Source organism: Lutra lutra, chromosome 17, assembly GCF_902655055.1.
Source record: "Lutra lutra chromosome 17, mLutLut1.2, whole genome shotgun sequence".
Lineage (NCBI taxonomy): Eukaryota > Metazoa > Chordata > Mammalia > Carnivora > Mustelidae > Lutra > Lutra lutra.
The window spans coordinates 35418989-35443862 of record NC_062294.1 but is presented as its reverse complement, the minus strand read 5'-3'; the positions used below and the strand labels follow the sequence as shown (position 1 = coordinate 35443862).

The 24874-nt window shown below is 33.7% G+C and overlaps 1 protein-coding gene across 1 annotated transcript in view; it reads left to right on the top strand.

Moving 5' to 3' along the window:
• PHKB (phosphorylase kinase regulatory subunit beta) overlaps positions 1-24874 on the top strand; it is a 236088-nt gene that overhangs the window by 46239 nt on the left and 164975 nt on the right. The window contains exons 5-7 of the mRNA XM_047712520.1: positions 7943-8042; positions 13719-13826; positions 17700-17780. Coding sequence (XP_047568476.1) covers positions 7943-8042; positions 13719-13826; positions 17700-17780 — 289 coding nt within the window. The remainder of the gene's footprint in view (positions 1-7942; positions 8043-13718; positions 13827-17699; positions 17781-24874) is intronic.

Genomic DNA, 24874 nt, shown 5'->3' with positions numbered 1-24874 from the left:
ACACAGGGTGTCTGGGTGGGTCAGTCAGTTAAACATCTGACTCTTGGTTTTGACTTAGGTTGTACTCTCAGGGTTGTGAGGTCAAGTCCTCTCTACTCTGTGTGGAATTTGAGATTCTCTCTCCTTCCTCTGCCCTCCTGTTCATGATGTCTCTCTCTCAAATAAATAAATCTTAAAAAAAAAAAAAAAATGAAAACACAGTAGTCCAAAATTTGGGGGATACAGCAAAACCTGTTCTAACAGGGGCAAAACCTCAAGAAAAATTTCCAATAAACAACCTAATCTTAACAACTAAAGGAGCTAGAAAATGAAGAACAAAGCCAGTAGAAGAAATAGTAAAGATTAGAGTAGAAATAAATGAAATAGAGACTAAAAAAACAGTAGATTAATGAAACCAAAAGGTGATTCTTTATAAATCTCAATGAAGTAGGTAAGCCTTTAGCCAGACTTTAATAAATAAATAAATAAGGAGAGGACTCAAAATAAAAAATGAAGTAGAAGTAACAATAACACAGAAATACAGTGGATTATAAAAGAATATTATGAAAAACTATGTGCCAACAAATTGGACAACCTGGAAGAAATGGAAAATTCTTAAAAACATAAAACCTAACAGAACTGAAGCAGGAAGAAGTAGAAAATTTGAACAGACCAATTACTAGCAATGAAATTGACTCAGTAAAAAAAAACAAAAAACAAAACAAAACAAAAAAAACCTCCCAACAATAAAAGTCCAGGACCAGAGAGTTTCCAAGGATGAATTCTACCAGATATTTAAAGAAGAGTTAATACTTATTCTTCTCAACTATTCCAAAAAAGTAGAAAATGAAGGAAATCTTCCAAATTCATCCTATGAGGTCAGCAGTACCCTAATATCAAGCCATATAAAACACTAGAATAAAACTACAGGTCAGTATCTCTAATGAGCACAGATGCAGGGATTCTTAAGAAAATACTAGTAAACTGAATCCAACTATACATTAAAATAAAGTAACGATGATCAAGTGGGATTTTTTTCAGGGATGCAAGGTTGGTTCAATATTTGCAAATCAATTAATGTGATATAATCAACAAGAGAATGGATAAAAACAACATGATCATCTCAATAGATGTGGAAAAAGCATTTGATGAAGTACATTATCCATGCATGATAAAAGCTCTCAACAAAGTAGTTTTAGAGGGAACATACTTCAGTATAATAAAGGCTATATATGAAAAATCTGCAGTTAACATACTCAGTGGTGAAAAACAGAGCTTTTTCTCTCAGATCATGAACAAGACATGTATTTCCACTCTCACTACTTTAATCAATATAGTACTGGAAGTCCTAGCCGCAGCAATTAGTCAAGAAAAAGAATGAAAATATCCAATTGGAAAAAAAAGAAGTAATACTTTACGTATTTGTAGATGAGAAGCTATATATAGGAAACAGAAACTATTAAAGCTTTACCAAGTAACCCCTAGAACTGATAAATGGATTCAGTAAAGTCCTAGAATACACAATTAATATACAAAAACCTATTGGCTTTCTATACTCTAATAATGAAGTACCACATGAGAAATTAAGGACCTGTCCCAATTACATTTGCATAGGGAAGAATAAAATTCCTAGTAGTAAACCTAACCAAGGAGATGAATGACCTATACTTCAAACACTATAACTTCTGAACATAAGTTAAGATGACACAAATAGAAAAATATTCCATGCTCATGGATTAGGGGAACTGATATTGTTAAAATGTTCATACTACCCAGAGCATCTACAGATTTGATGCAATTACTATTAGAGTACCAACCACATTTATCACAGAACTAGAACAAATAATCCTGAAATTTGTATGGAGTCACAAAAGACCCCAAATAGTCAAGTGATCTTGGGAAGTAAGAACAAGTTGAGTATCACTATAGCAGAGTTCAAGATAGAGAACAAAGCTGAATAATCAAAACAGTATGGTACTGTCACAACAGTAGTCACATAGATCAGTGGAACAGAATTGAAAGACCAGAAATAAACCCACATTTGTATGTTCAATTAATTCTGCAACAAAGGAGACAATAGTGTACAGTCAGGGAAAGACAGTCTTTTCAGTAAATGGTGCTGGGAAAACTGGACAGCTACATGCAAAAGAATGAAAACTGTGCCAGTTTCTTACACCATACACAAAAATAAACTGGAAATGGATTAAATACCTAAGTGTGAGACCTGAAACCATAAAATTTCTAGAAGAAAACGTAGGCAACAAGTTTTTTAAAAATGACCATAGCAACATTTTTCTAGTTATGTCTCCTCAGGAGAACCAAAACAAAATTAAACTATTGGGACTATACCAAAATAAAAAGAATTTGCGCAGCAAAGGAAACCAGCAGCAATGCAAAAAGGCAACCTAGTGAGTGGGACAACATCTTTGCAAGTGATATATTTGAGAAGGGGTTAATATCCAAAATATATAAAGAACTTAAAACATTCAACACAAAAAACCCCAAATAGTTCAATTAAAAAGTGGGCAGAGGATCAGTATGTCCAGTGAAGACATACCCATGGCTAACAGGTATATGAAAAGAAGGGCATCATCACTAATCATCAGGGAAATGCAAATTAAAACCACAATGAGATACCACTTTACACCTCTCAAAATCTAATATAAAAAACAAGAAATTATATGTGTTGGAGGATGTGCATAAAAAAGATCCCTTGTGTGCTGTTGGTGGGAATGCAAATTGGTGTAACCTCTGTGGAAAACATGGAAGTTCCTCAAAAATGTTAAGTAGAATTACCGTATCATTCAGCAATTCCTCTACTTGGTATTTAGCCAAAGAAAATGACAACACTAGTTCAACAAGATATGTACCCCATTGTTTATTATAACATTGGCAATGTCATAGATACAATATCATTGTTTCCATGCCTAGAAACATCCCAAGTGTCCATTCATTGATGAATGGATAAAGAAGATGTATTATGTGTGTGACACACACACACACACACACATATATATATATATACACACACACACAGACACTCACACTGGAATATCACCCAGGCCCAAAAAAGAATGAAATTTTGCTATTTACAACAACATGGAGGGATATAAAGGGTATAATGCAAAGTAAAATAAATTGGAGAAAGATAAGTTCCATATGATTTACTTATGTGGAATTAAGAAACAAAACAAATGGACAAAGAAAAAAAGAGGCAAGCCAAAAAAAACCCACAACAAAACAAAACAAAAACCATACTTTAAAAAGCAGATAACGAATTGGTGGTTGCCAGATGGGTGGAATAGATAAAGGAGATCAAGAGTACACTTATCTTGATGAGCACTGGGTAACATTTGTTGTTAAATCATTATATTGTATTCCTGAAACTAATGTAACACTGTATGTTAATTATACTTCATTTAAAAAATGAAAAAAGGAATAAAATGTTATATTAGTCAACAAAAAATAAACATGAAATTCAAATCCAATCCTTGATTGGATCACACATTGAAAATAAATCCTAGGGGCACCTGGGTGGCTCAGTGGGTTAAAGCCTCTGCCTTCAGCTCAGGTCATGATCCCAGGGTCCCGGGATAGAGCCCCACATCAGGCTCTCTGCTCAGCGGGGAGACTGCTTCCTGCCCCTCTCTGGCTGCCTCTCTGCCTACTTGTGATCTCTGTCTGTCAAATAAATAAATAAAATCTTAAAAAACACAAAACAAAAAACAAAAATATAAATCCTAGAAGGTGTATTTTGAGTATAATTGGATAGATTTGTTATAGTGTATATATTAAATAATTTACTAGCAATATTAAATTCCTTGGATATAATGATAATATTGTTCTACAGGCGAATGTCTTTGAAGACAAATTTTTGAAGTGTCTGAGGGTGGTGATTTTTGTAGTTTACTTTCAAAAAGTACAGAAAAATTATAGAGAATGCAAGCTAATTTTAGTAACTGGGGAATCCAGGTGAAGATTAAAATGTTTATTCGTTGTAACATTGTAACATAACAAAAAATGTAATTTTTCTATGGACCTGAAATTTTTCTGAATAAAATTTTTGGGGAATTTTGCTTGAAAAAATATAATATATAGGCCTTTTCCCAGAAAATTTCAAATATTTGATAGAGAATTTCAAGTCCTTTCTTTGTGGGCATACTCTATGTATAACTCCCTGGATAATTTATCTTCTTATGTATGTAAAGCATTACATTTATTTTTTTATTACTAGCAAGGGAATTGTTTCCCTTTTGGAGAAATGTAAGAGTACTTATCACAGAATTATTTAAGTCCTTTTTACTTTTGCAATATTAAATCATGAAAGGATTTGTTTAGAGAATTTCCATATAAAATTAATAGACGTTTTGTTTCTAATTCTACTTGTTAATGGTAGTGAAGTCATACAGATTACATTAGAGAGAATTCTTAAAAAATTAAGCTGTCAATATTTTATTTTCAGAAACTTATATTTACCTCTTTTTATTAATGAATGCATAATATAAAATTATTAATTTTTTAAAATTGTGTGTAATTTGATTTTTCTCATTGCATTGGTTTTCAGTCTTATTAACAATCTCTTGAAACCTCGTATCTGTTTGGATTTGTGTCTGTGTGTGTGTTTGTGTGTGTGTTTGTGTAGTGAGTGCTTAAAAATATTTTATGCACATGTATATTTTATATGCACGTAAGAGTATAATTAGTGTTATTTAATTAATCAGATATGGTCATTATTTTGTTTTTAGAGACAACGAGATGATTTCTTTGCAAAAATATACTTTAATTTTTTGAATATAGTATTTAATTTTTTGAATATAGTATAATATAATATTACAGGTCCACATTATAATTTTGTTGAGGAAAGAAAAATTGACTAGCATGTTTGACTTTGTAAAATGTCTATAGGAACGCCTGGATGGTACAGATAATTAAACATCTGACTCTTGGTTTTGGCTTGAATCATGATCTCAGGGTCCTGGGATTGAGCCCTCTATCCAGCTCTGCACTCAGTGTCGAGTCTGCTTGGGATTCTCTCTCCCCCTGCCCCTTCTGGTCATGCTTTCTCTCTCTCTCTCTCTCTCTCAAAATTAATTAATTTAAACATTTTAAAAAAATAATAAAATATTTATGTCATGTTGCAGTTCCCAATATACCAGTGTTTATTTATATTTTTAAAAGATTTTATTATTTATTTGACAGAGAGATAGTGAGAGAGGGAATACAAGCAGGGGAATTGGGAGAGAGAAAAGCAGCCTTCCCGCTGAGCAGGGAGCCCGATGTGGGGCTCGATTGCAGGACTCCGGGACCATGACCCGAGCTGAAGGCAGATACTTAATGATTGAGCCACCCAGGCAATTATTTTATTTTATTTCATTATTTTTTATTTGTTTTTTTCAGGCAATTATTTTAAAGACAAGTTTGGCCCTAGTGTACCAGTATTTAAAATTATAGCTGTATTATATTATATATAACTATGTATTTAGTATAATTAATATAATTAAACATTTTTATATTTTATTATATAGTTAAAATTAATTTAATTATATATTTATTATTTTTGTTTACATGATTCAGTTTAAAACTGTTTCTGAACCTACTCAACTACACAAAATCTGTTAAATGAGTTTTGATTCTGTACTTTATGCTTTATTAAAAAGTATTATGTAACTTTTTTTCATTTTTCTGTTTCTGATATAATTTCTAGAGAAAAACATGACTTTAAATTAGGGTTCAAATATGGAATTAAGTTTTCTTTTTATATTTGAGAAGAGTAAGTGATATTTTGAAAAGAGTATTGACTTGAAAGAGTATGTGTAGACTGTCTAAATATATATGCATACATATATTGGAAGAATGAGAATGAATAGCAAACATTTGCAGCACTGTCCAAGGGAGAGAGAGAGGTAGACTTCCTGCAGGAAATCAGCCCATTTCTTCCTAGTGTTAGATTTATAGCTGTTAAAGGAGTTGAGTTTAATAGGTGGTCCTAACTAGTTTTGGTAAACAATCAGGTTACGTGACTCTTTGAACAAAACAATATTGATTTTATTTTCCTTTAAGCTTGATTATAGGGAAATAATGCACTGACAGGATTCAAGTATCCAGTTTCTTTCACTGGTTTATATTTATAAGTACAGAATTCTAGTTTAGGTATAATAACAAGACTTAATATGGTAGAAATATTTGAACAACACTTGCACATAGCTTATGATCAGTAAATTCACAGATGAAGTTTAAAGTTCTTTAATTTATTCATTTTTTAAAATAGAAGTATTTTTCAGAGCCCATTAAAACTTGAATTGACATCCACAGGGCTTGTTGGTTTTTTGTTTGTTTTGTTTTTAAATTTTATTTTATTTTCAGTGTTCCAAAATTCATTCTTTATGCACCACACCCAGTGCTCCATGCAATACGTGCCCTCCATATACCCACCACCAGGCTCACTCCATCCCCTATCTCATCCCCTCCACAGGGCTTGTTAAAGAGAGTAGAATATTGCCAGATTCTGGCAGAAAATAGAGAAATTATTTTGGATCATCAGATTCACTTTAAATCTTTGAAAAGGTAATATATGTAGACTTGTTGCCTAAATGTTTTTACTCACATAAAACTATTCATTTACTTTCTCAGAAGAAAAATATTCTTCTGGTTTCTGTTTTATTTGCAGAAGAACAGAGAAATAGAAGTTCAATGAAATATAAGATCTCTATAATGGGTGATTTATTCTGGAATATTTTTGTTTTGGTTAAATGGTTGTTGAAATTAGGGGCAGAGAATTACTTTAAAAGACAAATTTGGAAAAATTTGATTTGTTTTTGTTTTTAGATGAAGTAGGAATTGGAAACAGATTTCATTGAGCTCAATCTATCCAAAGTGTGCTGTTTCCTTCATCTATCAATTCCTGGTCCACTGTTACCTGTGCCATAATTTGTCTCTATTAAAACACTTGTGTAGCACATTAAACAGAAAAATACAGCATAGAGCAAAATCATGGTAGTTGTACTGTAGTGTTTGCATATGAAGGGAGGAATGATGTTCTAATGACAATTTACTTTTGCCTGACATTGACAGTGCTATGTTAAAATGATCATTATTCCTTCTAGTACTGGTATATGAGGTGTGCAGTTGGAAAAGGAGGTAATTGTAGTATACTTTTTAAGGAGACAAGTGAAACTTTTTATCAAGTGTGGGTGATTGCCAGGTATTTCCATTAAGATTTAGCGAACCAATGAATAAGTTACTTTCATTTGCAGTAGTGGGTAACACTCATTACTTTTTGATCATGGTGAAAAAGGAACTTAAGGACAGAAGGACATCTTAACCTTGCTTTATGGTTAGATTTTAGCTGTTTTTTTTTTTCTTTTTGAAAGCCAACAATATAAACATTGGTTGATTGATTTTAAACTATGAGCCAAGAGTATAAAACTGCCCAAATACATCATGTTTCATACTGGATATGTGTTTATTTGAAGACATCCTTGACTAAACTGCCCACCCTGACATTATTAAACATATGGTAGAGCAAAGAAGGCATGTGTCCACCTTAATCTGTGTTGCCTTGAATCCAAGTGGCCATTGCATAACCTAAAGGGATTGATACTAAAAATTGCCTCTACTCTATAACAGCAAATTCAAAAAATCTCTTGGTAGATTTTTCCAATATATCATATCCTTTAAAGTTTCAGCCAAGTCAATGTAGAAATATTGTATGCTATTTCTGAAGTAATTGGCTTACTTCCTTAAAAGAAGGAGAAATCAACACAGGTTTCATCTCGGGATTTTTTTTTTTTTTTTTTGCAGCATTTCTACATCTGCTGGAAAAATGGAGTTTCACTGTTACAGAATTAGTAGATGTCGCCAGAACATAGGATTAGTCAGATAGTTAAATACTTAATTACCAAAAGCTCTGCTTCCTTTTCAAATGCATTTCCAATTTGTTTCATGAGTTATCTCTCTCACCCAGGCGCATTGATGATGACAAGGGAAGGACCCATGAGCTGGAGCACTCCACTATAAAATGTATGAGAGGAATTCTCTACTGCTATATGCGTCAGGCCGATAAGGTAAAGCACTGTAGTGTGGACTGGAATTCTCACATCATTCTGAAGGATTAATTTAACCAGTATAGCAATAGCATCTTCTGAAGAAGAATGTACTTTCAAAAGGTAAAGCCACATCCTAGGGCTGTCTAGATAGGTTAAAACAGCCTCTGCATTCCCAGCCCAGGGTTTGAAATACTGAAATTGAAGAAACAGATTAAGTGAGAGGTGATTGAGAATTGTTATTTAGGATTGAATTTGTTTGTATTTCACATCTGGTGTTTGCTTGATAAAGACTCAGTTTCTCAGGAACCTTACAATACCCATAAGTCTAACGAATATTATATTGCTTAAGAAAATCCTTATCAAAATTCCTTTTGCACATGTGATTGCCCTGACTTAAGTGAACTTCAGTTTATTTTTGTTTTTTAGATTTTATTTATTTATTTGTCAGAGACAGAGAGAATGTATGCGCACAAACAGGGGGAGTGACAGGCAGAGGGGGACGCAGTGTCCCCTCTGAGCAGGGAGCCTGATGTGGGCCTTGATCCCAGGACCCTGGGATCATGACCTGAGCCAAAGGCAGGTAGATGCTTAACCGGCTGAGCCGCCCAGGCATCCCTCAACTTCAGCTTAAAAATACTTCATAATTTACATGTAGAGAGGACAGAAATGATTGGCTTAGAAAATAGCAAATTTTACAGGTTATTGTGGAATACATAATTGGTAATTATTATTGTTATTATTAAAGTAATATACATAATAAGAACTGTAAGTACTATGTAAATATAATGTAATATTTCTCCTACTCACCTACATCCCTCTGTCCCCAGGTCCTAATATATTAAGTGTCCATATATCAGTGAGTATATCTTAGGCCCCCAAGACTACCAGGTTTGATGGTTCATGAGCAAAGATGCACATCAGTAATTACACAGGCGATTTTGATCACTTAATATTTTGTATGTTTTTAATCTTGTGATTATTAGATTTTTTGTGATCGCACATTTTCTTCCTAAGATCTGTATCTGAAGTCAAAGCTAACAAAGAATTATATTTTGCCCTCAGAATGTGACAACAAAAAAATGTTATTTGGCAGAAAAAGTAGATTTTTTTCACCAGCTGATAATAGAGATATGTAATAAACCTATAGTTGTCTGCTGAGATTTGATTTTATAAACCATTATTATAAAGGTTTTTCATTTGTTGAAATAATATCCTATTGGTGTACTTGAATTAAACTAGTGTGTTATATATTTTGAAGTAATTGTGATTAAAGATTTTTTTTTTCTTCTGGGAAGTTTACTGTGAGAAGTTTACTGTTTATTTCACATTTATTATTTCATGAATGCCTAATGTCTGTGAATTAACTTTTCTCTTAAGGAAACATTGTGAGAGCCATGAATTTCGTATTTACTAAACAAACTGACAGACTTAAAATTAGTATAGTTTATCAAAAGGGAGGAAATAAAGAGTTCCTTGTGGCTTATTTAACCAGTTGTTAATATCTCTTTCTAAATATCATTGAGCCTTACTAACCAGTCTTCACAATTTTTTTTTAAGATTTTTATTTTATTTATTTGACAGACAGACATCACAAGCAGGCAGAGAGGCAGGCAGAGAGAGAGGAAGGGAAGCAGGCTCCCTGCCGAGCAGAGAGCCGGATGTGAGGCTCCATCCTAGGAACCTGGGATCATGACCTGAGCCCAAGGCAGAGGACCCAACCCACTGATCCACCCAGCGCCCCCACAATTTTTTTTTTTTAATTTAAATTTTGTTAGTTAACATATAGTGCAGTATTGGTTTCTGGAGTGATTCATCACTTACATGTAATGCGCAGTGCTCATCGCAACACGTGCCGTCCTTATACCCGTCACCCGTCTAGCCGGCCCCCCATCAGTCATCAGTTTATTCTTTGTCATGAAGAGTCGCTTATAGCTTGTTTCCCTCTCTCCTTTTTTTTCTTTTTCCCCTTCCCATAATGCTCATCTGTTTTTTTTTTCTTCAATTCCACGTATGATTGAGATCAAATTTGTCTTTCTCTGACCAATCTTCACAATTCTGTTTTCTTTTGAATACAGCTTAAATGGGACTTAAGATGTCTTGAATTTCTTAAATTATAAAGGATTAGCGTTTCTTTCCTTTATTTAGTTATGATGCTAGACAATTAAAATAAGTGTGGGGGAGCCTGGGTGGTGCAGTCAGTTAAGTGTCTGCCTTCAGCTCAGGTCATGATCTGAGGGTCCTGGGATTGAGCCCTACATCAGGCTCCCTGCTTAGCAGGAAGCCTGCTTCTCCCTCTGCCTCTACTGTTCTCCCTGCTTGTGCTCTTTCTCTCTGACAAATAAATAAAATCTTAAAAAGTAAGTGTGAGTTTTAAGAGAAGGTATGGGGCGCATTAGGGTTAGGTATTTATACTTACCACCAAATATAAGGTTTTACAGGTTTTAAAGCAGTTTTTATAGTTGTATTTTTTTTTTTTTTTTAAAGAGAGAGCTCATGCACATGTGTGTGAGTGGGGAATGGTGTAGAGGGAAGGAGAGGGAGAGAATCTTAAGCAGGCTGCCTAGCTTGGAGCCTGACACAGAGCTTGACCTCACAAGCCTGAGATCATGATGTGAGCTGAAATCAACATCGGACACTTAACCACTCAGGCACCCCTGTAATCTTTCATGATCCTATAACTTTTTATAGTTAGAATGGAGGATATTATCATGATTCACATATGACTCTGAGGGAGTGACTCTGAGATTAGATTTAACCACACACAGCCAGCTCACTGCTTCCTACCAAACCTTCACCTTGTTGATGTTTACAGTTTCCTTCATGATTATGTAGTAGCAGGGAAGGTTACCATATTTTAAAGTTGTGAAATATATATCTTTTGCCTTTTTCTTAAAACTAAAGTGAAGCGTATTTGTAGTAATCATTTGCTATTTGACACTAAGATTCATCTTCTTTGTCTTCTGAAGTAAAATCATGATATACTTCTTGACATATTTTCTAAAAAATACTATATAAAAGAAATATTTTATTTCATTATGCACTTGAATGAATAGAGTTGTCCTTTGTTTTGCAGAGTTTAGAGCAATCTGATTTCTATTACTATCGTGCTACTTGTCTTAAAATGCCTACTTATTCATATTAGGTGTTTTTCTTTTTTTAACTTCTAGATGTTCATATACTTATTCTCTCATTTACTCTATTTTCTAACACTCCCTAAGGAGAAGCATTCAGAATTTTTCAAAATAAATTCAATTTGCATTTAGTATTTTGGAAGGCACAGATTTCCTTTATAATGGACTATGAATGTTGCTATCCCTAGCTGTCTACATAAAAAATTTGTCTAAAATGTTATTGAGTAGTTTCTAGTTCAGATTTAATGATTTTTAATGAAAAATCATCAAATTTTATAAAATTTATCATTCCAGCATTCCCTTATGAGATGATTTTTTCTCACTTAAATGCTATGTTATTTTACAAATTAAGAATGGATGACAAAATACTCACCTTTTCCTAAATGATAAACTGTTTATTCACAATGATTTAAGTTTTCAGGAAAAATCTAAGTAAAATACAAACAGCAAAAACATTATTCTAGCTTTTTTTGGCCTAGAAAATTTTGCTTTAATCATTCTTTATTTTTACTTGCCAAATGCCAGACATATAAAATAATGATTAATGTCACCTTATTTTTGACTGATTTCAAGGATAATTGTTGTCTATAATTCACATACACTATGTCCCATTAATTTTCAAAGCTTGTATAGTTTGGGTCTTATTTTTTTCTGAAATTTTAAGTTGTTTGTCTTATAACAGCTGCAAGACTCAAAACATGGTTACATAATTTTCCGTTTGAGTATCTTTAATCATTTAATAGTTGCTTTTCCCCTGACACAGTGATTAAATATAAATTCTCATGCTGGGTACTTGTGTGTCTTGAAGACAAATGACAAACACTGCATTATCAACTGTAGCAATAACTTTATTAAACAGTTAAGACCTTATCCTTTTGAGTCTCTATCAAGTAGGCAGAATGTATTTTAACTTAACCATATTTTTGTCTAAGAGCCCAGACTAATAATGTTCAATACCTTGAGATACTAGTATGAAATGACCACATTTAATTTCTATTTGTGTAGTCTCATACTGTGGCTGCAGTTTCAGATACTGAGAAGGAGTACATAGTCCTCCTGAGTACATAGTCATTGTACATAGTACACATAGAAGATACACATCCCTACCTTTGTCCTTACCCTTTCATTCCTGAGTATCTACTGGTAGGGCCTAGCTTTCATTTTGTTGACTTGAATGATAGGGAGGGCTGTGTATTTGTCTGTGGGATATTTACAGGCTCTTGGGGGTGGGGAGGGGATGCAAAGGTGTATTAGCCCTCTAGCATGGCACTGTCCAGTAAACTTTCTTTGATGACAGAAATGTTCTGCATTAATGTGTTGAACAATGCAGAAGCTACTAGTCACATATGGTTACTGAGTGTTTGATACAGTCAGTATGACTGAGGTACTGAATTTCTGAACTCTGTTTAGTTGTAATTTAGTTAGCTGTTTGTTGCTAGTGGCTGCCATATTGGGTAGTGTAACTTCTAGAGACCTTAAGATAGAGACACAGACAACTAATAAAAAGAAGAGAGAAGAAGTTACTGAAGGATAAGAACTCTGTGTGGAGTCCAGAGGAAGGAATTTAAGGAACATTTCAGAAGGGACTTTATAAAATAAGATTTTTTTGGGAGGTAGAATTTTAAGGATGAGAGAAAATTTGAAGGTGAAGAAAAGAACTTGGTTCTATGTACTTCATTAGCCAAGTGAAACAATGCAAAGTCATAACATCGTAGATATTACCATCACTTATATATTTTAAAAGGAAGAAAAAAATTATTTCATTTACATATAGCTAGGTGTTATTCTATTCATTGTCTGTTTTTATTCATCTTATACTTCTAGGGGCTAGCATAGTAATTGACATATGATTGGTATCTGTATATAGTCACCAAATTGAATTGAACAGGCCCTTAAAAAGTAGATGGATTTCTTTTTTTTGTCCTTGGAGTTTGTTAGATCGCTTAGTATTTACTTAGTGTCCTAAAATGGTTAAACTTTATATGCAGTTAATAAATACAAGTGTGTTATGTTCTCTTGGAATTGATGACTTAGTAAGGAGAGTATATGTGGCAAAGGAAATGAAAACCTGTTAAGAACGTAGGTTAAAATTTGTCATCTTCAGAGAAAGAAACAGCATTTGAAGTTTTGAACACTTACTTAGAATTAGAATTAGAATGAGGTCTAAATTCATGGAAGCATTTCCAAGTGGCAGTACAGTGGGGTGTAATCCCTGAAATCCTGTCCCACAGAGTAAACTATTATTTGACCCTAAAATAAAATGAATATAAAACAATTGTAAAAGCTGTTGCTACCATATTCACAAGCTCCATATTACACTTCATTTGCTATTTTTGAAATATCAGCTATTCAATAATTATGTTAACTGTTAAGTTAGTAGTTATATGAGTTTTGTTGGTGTGTTGTTTCTTTAGAAAAAGTAATATGTCTGCTTTGCTCTGTATTCTGCCTTTAGGCTATAATTTTCTCTTTTAAAAGGTTTCATGAAAAATAATTTATAATCTCTAAAGTTGGATGATAATGTGAGTTAGTAGCACTATTTGAATTTTGTATTTGATTCTAGGTCCAGCAGTTTAAGCAGGACCCACGCCCAGCAACCTGTCTTCACTCTGTTTTCAATGTGCACACAGGAGATGAGGTCCTCTCCTATGAGGAATATGGTCATCTTCAGGTAAAAGGAGAAGTCTATAAGTTTTCTTCTTCTCTGTGCATAGTCTATATCATAGAAGGTTTGGGGATATTTGCAAGTTTTAGAAAGCAGATTTCATAAATTATTCAAAACAGAAGTAGAAAACCAACCCTAAAATGAGGAAGTGAAATGGTAGATACCAGGGCTGAGTTAGTAATTGTGATTGAGCATCAACTCAGACTGAGGTCTTGGTCTGCAAGGAGTAAAGAACAACTGGATAGCTTATAATATTATTCCTATCTCAATGAAGCTTGTACTTACTCTCAAATTTAGAAGAATTTCACCATTTAGGAACTATGGAATAAAAGACAGTTGGCAGTGATATAGCAGCAAGTCAGAAATTTTTGTTATGTGACAGTTCAGATTTGGTATATCAACCTTCAACAAAGCTATCAGCCTATCATTAAAATGTATTCCAAAAGGCATTTCTGGAGTCTATAAATTTTGTCTCACATATTATATTAAATTTTATACCGAGGCTAAGAATGCATTATAGGATTTTATGTTTTGTTTTCACTTCTTTTTCTCTTACATCTGTGTATTACTTTTAGCTGCACATCCTGTTGCCTTGTTTTTAGAATATAAATATTATATATGCTATTTAATGAGTTTTTTTCCTGCTCATCATTTGATTCTGCTGTCTTTAGGACAGAATACTTATTATTCATATATTCTTTACTAAAATAAGAGTATGTCTTTTTTATAGTCCCTTTCTCTCTAGAGATCTGAAATGTCTTACTTTAGTATGACTCCTCCAGTCATAGAAAGTACAGTGTCCCCATTTCTATGCAACGGAAACTCTTACACTGATTTGTAACCAGTTCCTTGGAGAATTAGTATTATATGAATATGTAGTTGCTCAACCTTCTTCTTATAATTGTGACATAATTAGGTTTTATGTATCTTTTGCTTTGACAAATATGTTTACTGTCTGAAATAGGGTTTTCAGAAGATAGTGGCTCATTTATTTTTGTTTCCTAGAACTTAAGCTTGGTGCCTGCCTCATGGTAGATTTTAAATAAATGCTGGTCAACCTGTTATTTGGCTGTTTCTGTACCATTTGCCACTTACTGTACTTTCTCATGGAAGCATCCTGCAAGTCAAAGCAGAGGGCTTTTGGAGGTGTAGCTATAAATGCCCGACCATAGCAGTGACATTTCTTTGAAATAATTTCTGACAGGCCAATGTCAGTGCTATAAGAAAATATTTGGGTGAGCCTGGCAGTGGTTTGAAGCTTTTCTCTACCATGTTCTGAGAAGGGTCACTCGAAAGTAGTATGTCAGTCTAAAAAAAAAGTATGTCAGTCTAAAAAACCCTAAAATTCAGAATTTATATCTTTGGGTGGGTCTGGCTCACTTGGACCTTGACAGCACCCTGACACCCCCTGGACTTTGCTGAAAAGTCAGGAGGCGTCCAAGACAGCTCTGCTTCCTGAGAGAGGCATCAGCACTGCGAGGTCCTGGTGGTGGTGTTATGTAGTTTTGTAGTATACATTTTTGCTGCAAGAATTTTCACTGCATGTATTTTCACCGCATAACTAATTGGCTCTAAGGCAATTTTACTTTGAAATATAAAATCACAAAAAATAAAAGGACATTAAAAGGGATATTCTATAGCATGAAAAATGAATGACAAAAGTAAAGACTTTATTGTGAAATACAGGACACTAAATATATTTAAAATGTGTGTAAATTCATGACAGTATTGTGCAAATAACTGATTTTATTTTTTGGATTTTACCTAAGCATTTGTTTTTAAAGTCTTTGGTTCAGAGTAATATATTTTTCTTTTTTGCTTGTTGTTTTGTCTCCTCATTTGCATTATGCTTTCCTTTTTTCACCAAAATTTCTTCCTTCATTAAGAGGGGTATTACTTTCCATATACTAGGATGCATATTTGTTTTTTTTTTTTAAGATTTTATTTATTTATTTGACAGAGAGAGATCACAAGTAGGCAGAGAGGCAGGCAGAGAGAGGGAGAAGCAGGCTCCCTGCTGACCAGAGAGCCCAATATGGGACTTGATCCCAGGACCCTGAGATCATGACCTGAGCCGAAGGCAGAGGCTTAACCCACTGAGCCACCTAGGCGCCCCCAAGGATGCATATGTGTAACTGAGCTTTGCACTGCCTTGTAAATGCCGTCTACACTGTTGTTTGTTTGTTTGTTTGTTCTTGGCATATTGTCACATCTCTGTTCATAGACACTCCATAGTTCTGCGGTAAATGTGGTTTCAAACATCTGCATCATTGTATAGACCATTATGAGGACTAAGATTTAATATAGAAAGTACGAATTGCAAAAAGATACTTATAAAAATACAAGATTTATATAATATGAAAGTGGGAGAAATGGAGAAATGAAACCAAACTGTCAAATCAGACTGTCTACCAGGTTTTTGGTTTTGTTTTTGTTTTTTTCTTTTACAGCAAAATTGCCTTATGGCCAGTTGGTGATGTGGAAAAAATGTACCCACTGAAAATATTTGTGGTTAAGTGCTTTCGGCAAAGATGTCTAAGGCAAAGATGATTAGGAAAATACCCAACACACCTGGTAGCACAGGCCTGCTTTGTCCTGGGCCTCTCGGACACAAATAATTTTCTGCCCCCAGTTTCTGTCAGTTACTTAGTAAGGATTGGAAGAGAGTCAGGGAAGACATGAGCCACCAAGGCTATTAGAGAGTAATGATCTTCTGGATTAGAATCATATCAGGACAAAATTACATTGTGCTTTCTAGTTGATTTTAACTCGTTATCATTTTCCTAGGTAAATGAAAAATTTTTTACTGCTTCCTATGTATTTATTTATTATATAGCAACTTTATTGAGATACAATTCACAAAATTTACAATTCACCTATTTAAAGTATACAATTCAGTGGTTTTTATTACAGTTAGAGAGTTGTACAACCACTATCACAGTTAATTTGAGAACATTTTCATTACCCCATAAAGAAATTTGGGCTCATTAGCTGTCATTCCCCATCTTCTCAAAAGCCTCCTGCCCTAGGCGATCACCAGTCTACTTCCTATCTTTATGAGTATTACTATTCTGTAAATTTCATAGACATGGAATCATACAATATATGGTCTTTTGTGAGTGTCTTTTTTCATTTAGCATATTCAAGTTTTGTCTGTGTTATAGTATTTATCTTTCACTACTTATTTACTTGGCATCCCATTCAGGCTTCTGTGAGAATCTTTTTGTTAAAGTAGACATTATTGTCTTCATTTTTTTTTGTTTATATCATATAATGTCTATCTTTAATAGATGAACTAAAAGGAAAAATGACTCATTTGCTTATAAAACTCATTTGTTCTTAAATGTATTTTATATGCTATATCATTGATTAAAATTAATATGTCCCTGCAGTTGCTTACATAAATTCTGCATTCTCTGAGAATAATACTGTTTTCTGGATGCACTGCCTGTTGTTTATGGTGTACTGGCAAAGTCCTAATGTCTTACTTGCCAAATAACTTTTTCATTTACATACATTTGAAATGAATTGACATTACTTAGCTGCCTGTGAGGCAAAACTACTTCAAAGTAGACTACTTTAGACCCAGCATTTGAAAATGAATCTTAGAAAACAAATGTTACAGAAACAGTTCTATTAGCAGCCATTTTTCTAATCAGGTATTAACCACCACAGTAAATTTGAGGATTCTGGAGTTTTATATTCAAAGCTGGGATTTTATGATGAGCTAAATAGCTCCTTTATTTCACAATAGGAAAGGCAATATTTTTTATTTGCCACTATTAGAGAAAATGACTTGTAATTTTAGCTCTTACATATAATTTCATAACATAGTCTTTTTGTTTTTTCCTTTAACCTTTTAATGTTGTTTGTTTTCAGATAAATACGGTGTCACTCTATCTCCTTTACCTTGTGGAAATGATTTCTTCAGGACTCCAGATTATCTATAACACTGATGAGGTATGAATTGCCCAAATTTTCTAGTACTAAATTTCATCTCTGAGAATACTTTTTTCTTTTACTTTTTAAAACTTAGTTTTCGTTTTATGAAAATGGCTTATTCATATAATCAGATACTTGATTTTAGATGTTGGATCAAGAGTCTTTATATTAAAAAGCAAAGCACTTTAAAAATGAATGAAATATAATACATAGGTGTAAAACTTTACACCTATGAAAGCTCTGCTTCAGGTGATACAAATGCAATAAAAACTTGTAACTTTCAGAAAATTTTAGTAACAAAGTGAAATAGCATTTGCAGATTTTTTAGCGTAATTATGTTTTTGCATATCGTTGCTTTTTGTAACCCATTTTACAAGTAAAAAGATACTTTTATCATGTTATTTTTATTATATGGACCTCATATATTTCTATTATATGAGACCACAGTAAGGTTCTTGATGTTTTTAAAACATAAATACAATGTTATTAGGAAATTTGAAAAGAATTTATATCCCAAAAATGAGAAGCATTCCTTTCTTAGCACTAATGCTTGAACATACACACATGCTGACATGTTTCCAAATATGCCACAGTGAGAGCAAAAAATTACTATTATTGAAATGTTACATACAATGAGAAGCCATCAAAGAGTAGGTATGCTCTATATGCTTGTTATTATTTCTTTCCTGTGATCCATGTAGGGAGAACAAATGCATCATGTAATTAACATCCAAATCATCATTGGACTGCAATGAGGGTGCTGTAATGTAGTCCTGTCCTTTAGTAGTTCATAGTCTTTGACATCCTTCTGGTTGTGCTTTTTTGATAGTAAGTATAGTCTATTCATTTATTTTAAGATTTTATTTATTTATTAGAGAGAGCACAAGCAGGGGGAAGAGCAGAGGGAGAGGGAGAAGCAGACTCCCTGCTGAACAGGGAGCCAAATGTGGGGCTTAATGCCAGGACCCTGGGATCATGACCTGAGCGGAAGGCAGATGCTTAACCAACTGAGCCACCCAGGCATCCATGTAAAGTCTATTTAGATGTACAGATAAACAGTAAAGAAGAAATTAAGAATACCCACTTATGGTTTCCTTTGTTTGATTCATCAAAGAATTACATGTTTTTATTTCATCCAAATACCTCTTTTTTAATAATATTGTGAAATAGTGGTATTCCAAGATTTGGGGTAAGAGAGGTGTGGAAGACACCTATTTCAGACCAATTTAAGCAGCATTCTAAAGCGCAAAACAAATGGAAGAACTTAACTCTGACTAAGGAAAGGGAGGTTCCCAGAACCAGCTCATTTAGCTTTTCTTAGAAACTCCAAAGCACTGGGAGAAGTATCCAGCACAACATAGTTTGATAACCATTATATTAAGCAGCAGCTAACATTGACAGTTGCAAGTAATTTCCCATTAATGTTACTGATGGAAGTGGTGAAATTGCCTTGGTTAGTGGTAGCATTGTTTTGTTTGGTATTTTATTTTCATTTTTAATTTTTAACATTTTGTTTCTTGCTTTCTCAGTATCCACCTTAGTTCATTTTATTATTTGTTTTCTTTTTTAAAGATTTTTATTTATTTATTTGAGAGAATGAGTACAATCTGCACAGAGAGGCAGAGGCAGAGAGAGAAGCAGATTCCCCACTGAGCAGGGAGCCCAGTGTGAGGCTCAATCCAAGGACCGTGAGATCATGACCCGAGCTGAAGATACACGCTTAACTGACTGAGCCACCCAGGCACCCCATACCATGTTTCATTTTAAATCTTCAGATGTCAACTGACAGTTTTCAAAAATGTGATACTGCTTTAACTTTTCTATTCTTTCTTTGTATGATTTGAATATATTTAAGCAAGTTTGATATCTTCTTTTTTTTTTTTTTAAGATTTTATTTATTTATTTGACAGACAGAGATCACAAGTAGGCAGAGAGGCAGGCAGAGACAGAGAGGGAGGAAGCAGGCTCCCTGCAGAGCAGAGAGCCCGATGCGGGACTTGATCCCAGGACCCTGAGATCATGACCTGAGCCGAAGGCAGAGGCTTTAACCCACTAAGCCACCCAGGTGCCCCTTGATATCTTCTTCTTAAAAGCTGTATTTTCTATTTTTTTTTCTTGTTGACTTTTTTTCTTACCCTTACATTTTTTATTTGGCAGATATAAAAGTTTTATGTAGCTAATTTCAATAGGCCTTTGACTTGTACACTTAAAATCCTAGAATAATAGAATGTATTCTTGGGGCTCACCATCTTTTTCTTTGATTTTTTAATATACTATGTCAAGAATTATATGGAGAAGCAGTAATTGGGCCTGCATAGAATCTTTCAGGGAATGAAATTCCTTTTATCAAGGTATTTCAGAGAAATGAATCCTTTGAAAGGTGGTATGACTTGGGACCATTTTGTTTTTTCAAATCGTGCCTTATACCCTAACTGGCAAGTTCCGTAGTCCTGTCTCTTTTCGTTATTCCCAACCGTATAACATCTCAGGGCAACCCAAGGACCTGGGAAGGAAGTGGGAATGCCACTCATTTCTTTCTTTACTGTCAAATTTTTAATTTGCCCAAGTCTTTATCTTTTTAGGATTGAAGAATACAGAGCTCACGCACACTTGACACACATATATGTAATATACATATTATATTGTCAACACTTTGGTTTATTTTTTATTTTATTTTTTATTTTTTTAAAAAGATTTTATTTATTTATTTGACACAGAGAGATCACAAGTAGGCAGAGAGGCAGGCAGAGAGAGAGAGAGGGAAGCAGGCTCTCTGCTGAGCAGAAAGCCTAATGTGGGGCTCGGTCCCAGGACCCTGAGATCATGACCTGAGCCAAAAGTAGAGGATTAACCCACTGAGCCACCCAGGCGCCCCATCACTTTGGTTTATTTTTTAATAAATCATTTTCCTTAACAGCTTATCACCATATCTTTACCAATTCTCTTGTTTTTATAAACTTTGTACACACAAAGGCTTAAAGGGGAGAAGGCTTAAGGGTACCCCTCCTAACATGCTGTGAAAATATTGAGTGCCAGTGTTTGAGCTTGTGAGCCTTGCCGGGGAACATATTTGCTGAAGGCAGGGAACAGTAGGGCATGCTCATTTTCTAGCGTCTTTCATTGCCCACATATATGTCATGTTCTGTGGTTACCTAGTCTTAACTGGTGTCTATGGAAGTATTCTGTGCATATTTGGGATACTGGATTTTTATTAAAAATGAAAACTGTGGGAGAGGCATACTTCCACAGTTCTTCCCTGGCACTCTTATTTGCTTTCTCTTCCTCATCTGGAGAGAAACCCCTAATGTATGTTAAAGTTATGTATTTTAAAACAAGTTTATAGCTATGTATATAAACAGGTGCAAATTGCCAATAGTCCTTTCCTGATGTAGTCATACAGAACATGCTTAATTCCTCCAGCATTCAGTTGTGACGTGTGAAATGTTGTCTTTACCATGCAAGTTCATTAGGGAGTTAATGCCCAGGGTGTTTATTGGGGTCTGGTCACGTATACACCCTCTTTCTAAAGTTACTAAATTTCTAACTCTCAGGAAAGCAGGTGTTCAGCACAACATGTGTTTAGGCAAAAAATACTGTTTGCATTAACAGTTCAGGCACAGTAAACCGCAACTGTGGCTTAATAAATTATTCCTTCATCATGCCTATCTACAAAAGAATACTTCATCATATATTATTCATCTTAATTACAGGAATTTATAGCTTATATATAAATGATAAAAACTATTTAAATGTTAGAATATTTAGAGCTCTTTGTATTAGACAAATGAACAAGCATAATTGTTCCTAATGAATCAGAGTATATATTATCATTTTTTGTTTATTTCAACCCAGATAGGAAAATTATATGTGAAAATTGAGCCTGATAGCCCCTTATGTATGAGAAATGTTAGACCTTTGTGAGTACTTCAGAATTCTTTAGTTGTGAATGTCAAATGAGAAAATACAACTACGTCATCTTTTCTATGATGCAGCATAGTTTTCCAGGTTCTTTTATTTCTTCTTAGGTACTCTTTTCCTGAGGTGTCTTGGCATCTTATGATCTTCATAAGTGTTGTTAACCAAATTTTAATGATGCCAGTTTACTTAACTACACATAAATCAATCAGAGAATAACAGTTATTATATGATTTAACTCATATGTGAAATTTAAGAAACAACACAGAGAAGCATAGAGGAAGGAAGGGAAAAGTGAAAAAAGACATAATCTGAGAGGGAGATAAACTGAAAGACCTTTTACCATAGGAAACAAACTGAGAATTACTTGAGGAGAGGAGGATGGGGGAAGGGTAGTAGGGTGATGGGCATTAAGGAGGGCATCTGATGTCATGAACACTGGGTGTTATAGGCAACTGATGAATCACTGAACTCTACCTCTCAAACTAATAATATACTGTATGTTAATTAATTGAATTTAAATTTTAAAAAATTTAAAAACCCATTATTAAAATCATCAAGTATAACTTTTTTTACTTTGTTTCTTTGACCTTTATTAAGCATATGTTTTAAGAAAACATAAATATTAAATCATAGTTCTTAATTCATATAACAGTTTGAAGGAATAAAAAGATCCTAGTATAATTAAGTACTCTGGTTTCTTTGTTGCAGTGAATTGTATTTTACAAGAAAATTTTCTTTAAATTTAAACCCTCAAATATATTGGCATATATTTTTTCATAATAATCCTTTTATCATTTTAACAACTGTTGTTCTGTAATGTTGTCCTATTTTTCAATTCCTCAATTTGATAATTTGTGACATCTCTCTTTTTTGCTTGGTCTTGCTTAAAGTTTTTCAGGTTTTTTTTTTTTTTTAAAGATTTTATTTATTTATTTGACAGACGGAGATCACAAGTAGACAGAGAAGCAGGCAGAGAGAGAGGGAAGCAGGCTCCCTGCTGAGCAGAGAGCCCGATGCGGGACTCGATCCCAGGACCCTGAGATCATGACCTGAGCCGAAGGCAGTGGCTTAACCCACTGAGCCACCCAGGCGCCCCAAGTTTTTCAGTTTTATTAGACTTTTTAAAAAACCAGTTTTCTGCCTTTTTGAGTTTCTCTACTATATGTTTTTTGTTTCGTTCATTTCTACTGATATCTTTATTTCTTTTCTTCTACTTTCTTTTTAATTTATCCCTTTTCAGGGTTTTTCTTTATATGGAAGATCAGATTATTGATTTTTTTTGCTTTTTTTTTTCTGCCTTATGTATATACTTAGGGCTTTAAATATTCCCTGCTTAGCTTCATTCTAAAAGTTTATGCTATAATCTTATTTTCATTCAATAAAAGTATTTTCTAATCACCATTATGATATTTTCTTTTACCAGTGAGTTATTTAAAAATATATTTCTTAATTTCTAAATATTTGGCTATTTTCTATCTTTGATATGACTTATAGTTTAAATCTTAAGTGGTCAGAGAACATATTCTATACAGTTCTGATCCTTAAAAATTTGTTGAGATTTGCTTATGACCCAGCATATGGTCATTATTAGTTAGTATTTCATAGAAATACAACAAAAATGCTAGTGGGCTCAGTGTTCTTTATGTTAATTAAGTACACTGTGTTAATCAGGCTATTCATATTTTTTTATGGGTTGTGCAGTTTTCTGTCTGTTATGTTCATTCAGTATCCAGCTATGATTGAATTTTTTTCTCAATTTCTGTAACTTTCTGATTATTTATGTGTGTATATATACACACATAAGTATATATGTAAAACTACATGCATATGATTTAAAGTTGTTATACTTCTTTTGAAGAAATGAAATTGTTTGCATTTAAAAAGAATTTAAAGAAGACAATAAAAAGAGCAGAGAACATGAATATACTTTTTTCCCCAATTAATAAACTGTGTTTTAGAGAAGTTTTAGGTTCACAGCAAAAATGAGAAAGAAGTACAAAAAGCTCTGATATACTCTTGCCCTCACACACCATAGCATCTTTTTTAAAAATTTAATTTAATTTTTTTCAGTGTTTCAAAATTCATTATTTATGCACCACACCCAGTGCTCCATGCAATACGTGCCCTCCATAATACCGACCACCAGGCTCACCCAACTCCCTCCTGCCTCCCCTTCAAAACCCTCAGTTTGTTTCTCAGAGTCCACAGTCTCTCATGGTTTGTCTCCCCCTCTGATTTCCCACCACTCACTTCTTCTCTCCATCTCCCAGTGCCTTCCATGTTATTCCTTATGCTCCACAAGTAAGTGAAACCATGCATAAAAGTTGTTATACTTTTTTGTTGAGTTGACAATGTCCCATTTCAACTCATAAAATTTCTTTCTTAAAATCACCTTTTTTTAACTAGAGCAGTTTCTTTTGATTAGTATTTCTATAGTGTATCCTTTGTATCATACAGGTAATGCTGTTTTTAAAATCTAGTCTGCAGTCTTTTCTTTTTAACTGGAGTACTTAGTTCATTTACAATTTAATGTAAATTTTTGTCTTGGTTTCAGTCTTTCATATTTCTATTTGTTGTTGGTTTCATCGGTTCTTTGTATTTTTTTTCTCCTTTCTTATATCATTTTGGATTCATTAAGTATTTGTTACAGTAGCATCCCTCCTTCCATAAGCTCATTAAGCTTTATTTTATTATTCTTTTAGTGGTAATTATAGAAATCATAGTATCCTCAACTTACTAGGATCTACTCAATATTGACTGTTTTTCAGACCATTGAAAACCCTTAGCACATTTTAGCTTTACATACTATTGTTGACATTTATTTTAATTCTATGTAAGTTTTTAAGAATTGTTTTTTTAAGAGAGAGCGAGTGGGCAGGGAGGGGCAGAGGGAGAGAGAAAGAGAGAGAGAGAGAATCTTAAGCAGACTCCACACGCAGCATACAGCTTGATGGGGGGGCTCAATCTCATGACCCTGAGATCACGACCTGAGCCAAAATCAAAAGTCAGACACTCAGCTGACTGAGCTATCCAGGTGCCCCAAATCTACATGTATTTTAAACTACACAAAACATTAATACTATTGCTGTATTCAACAATATAGAACTGTGTATCCATTCATATACATACAACCTTTGCATGTACCGTTATAATGATCATCTTTCTTTCCTAGGTTGTTCTGTCTGGGATTATTG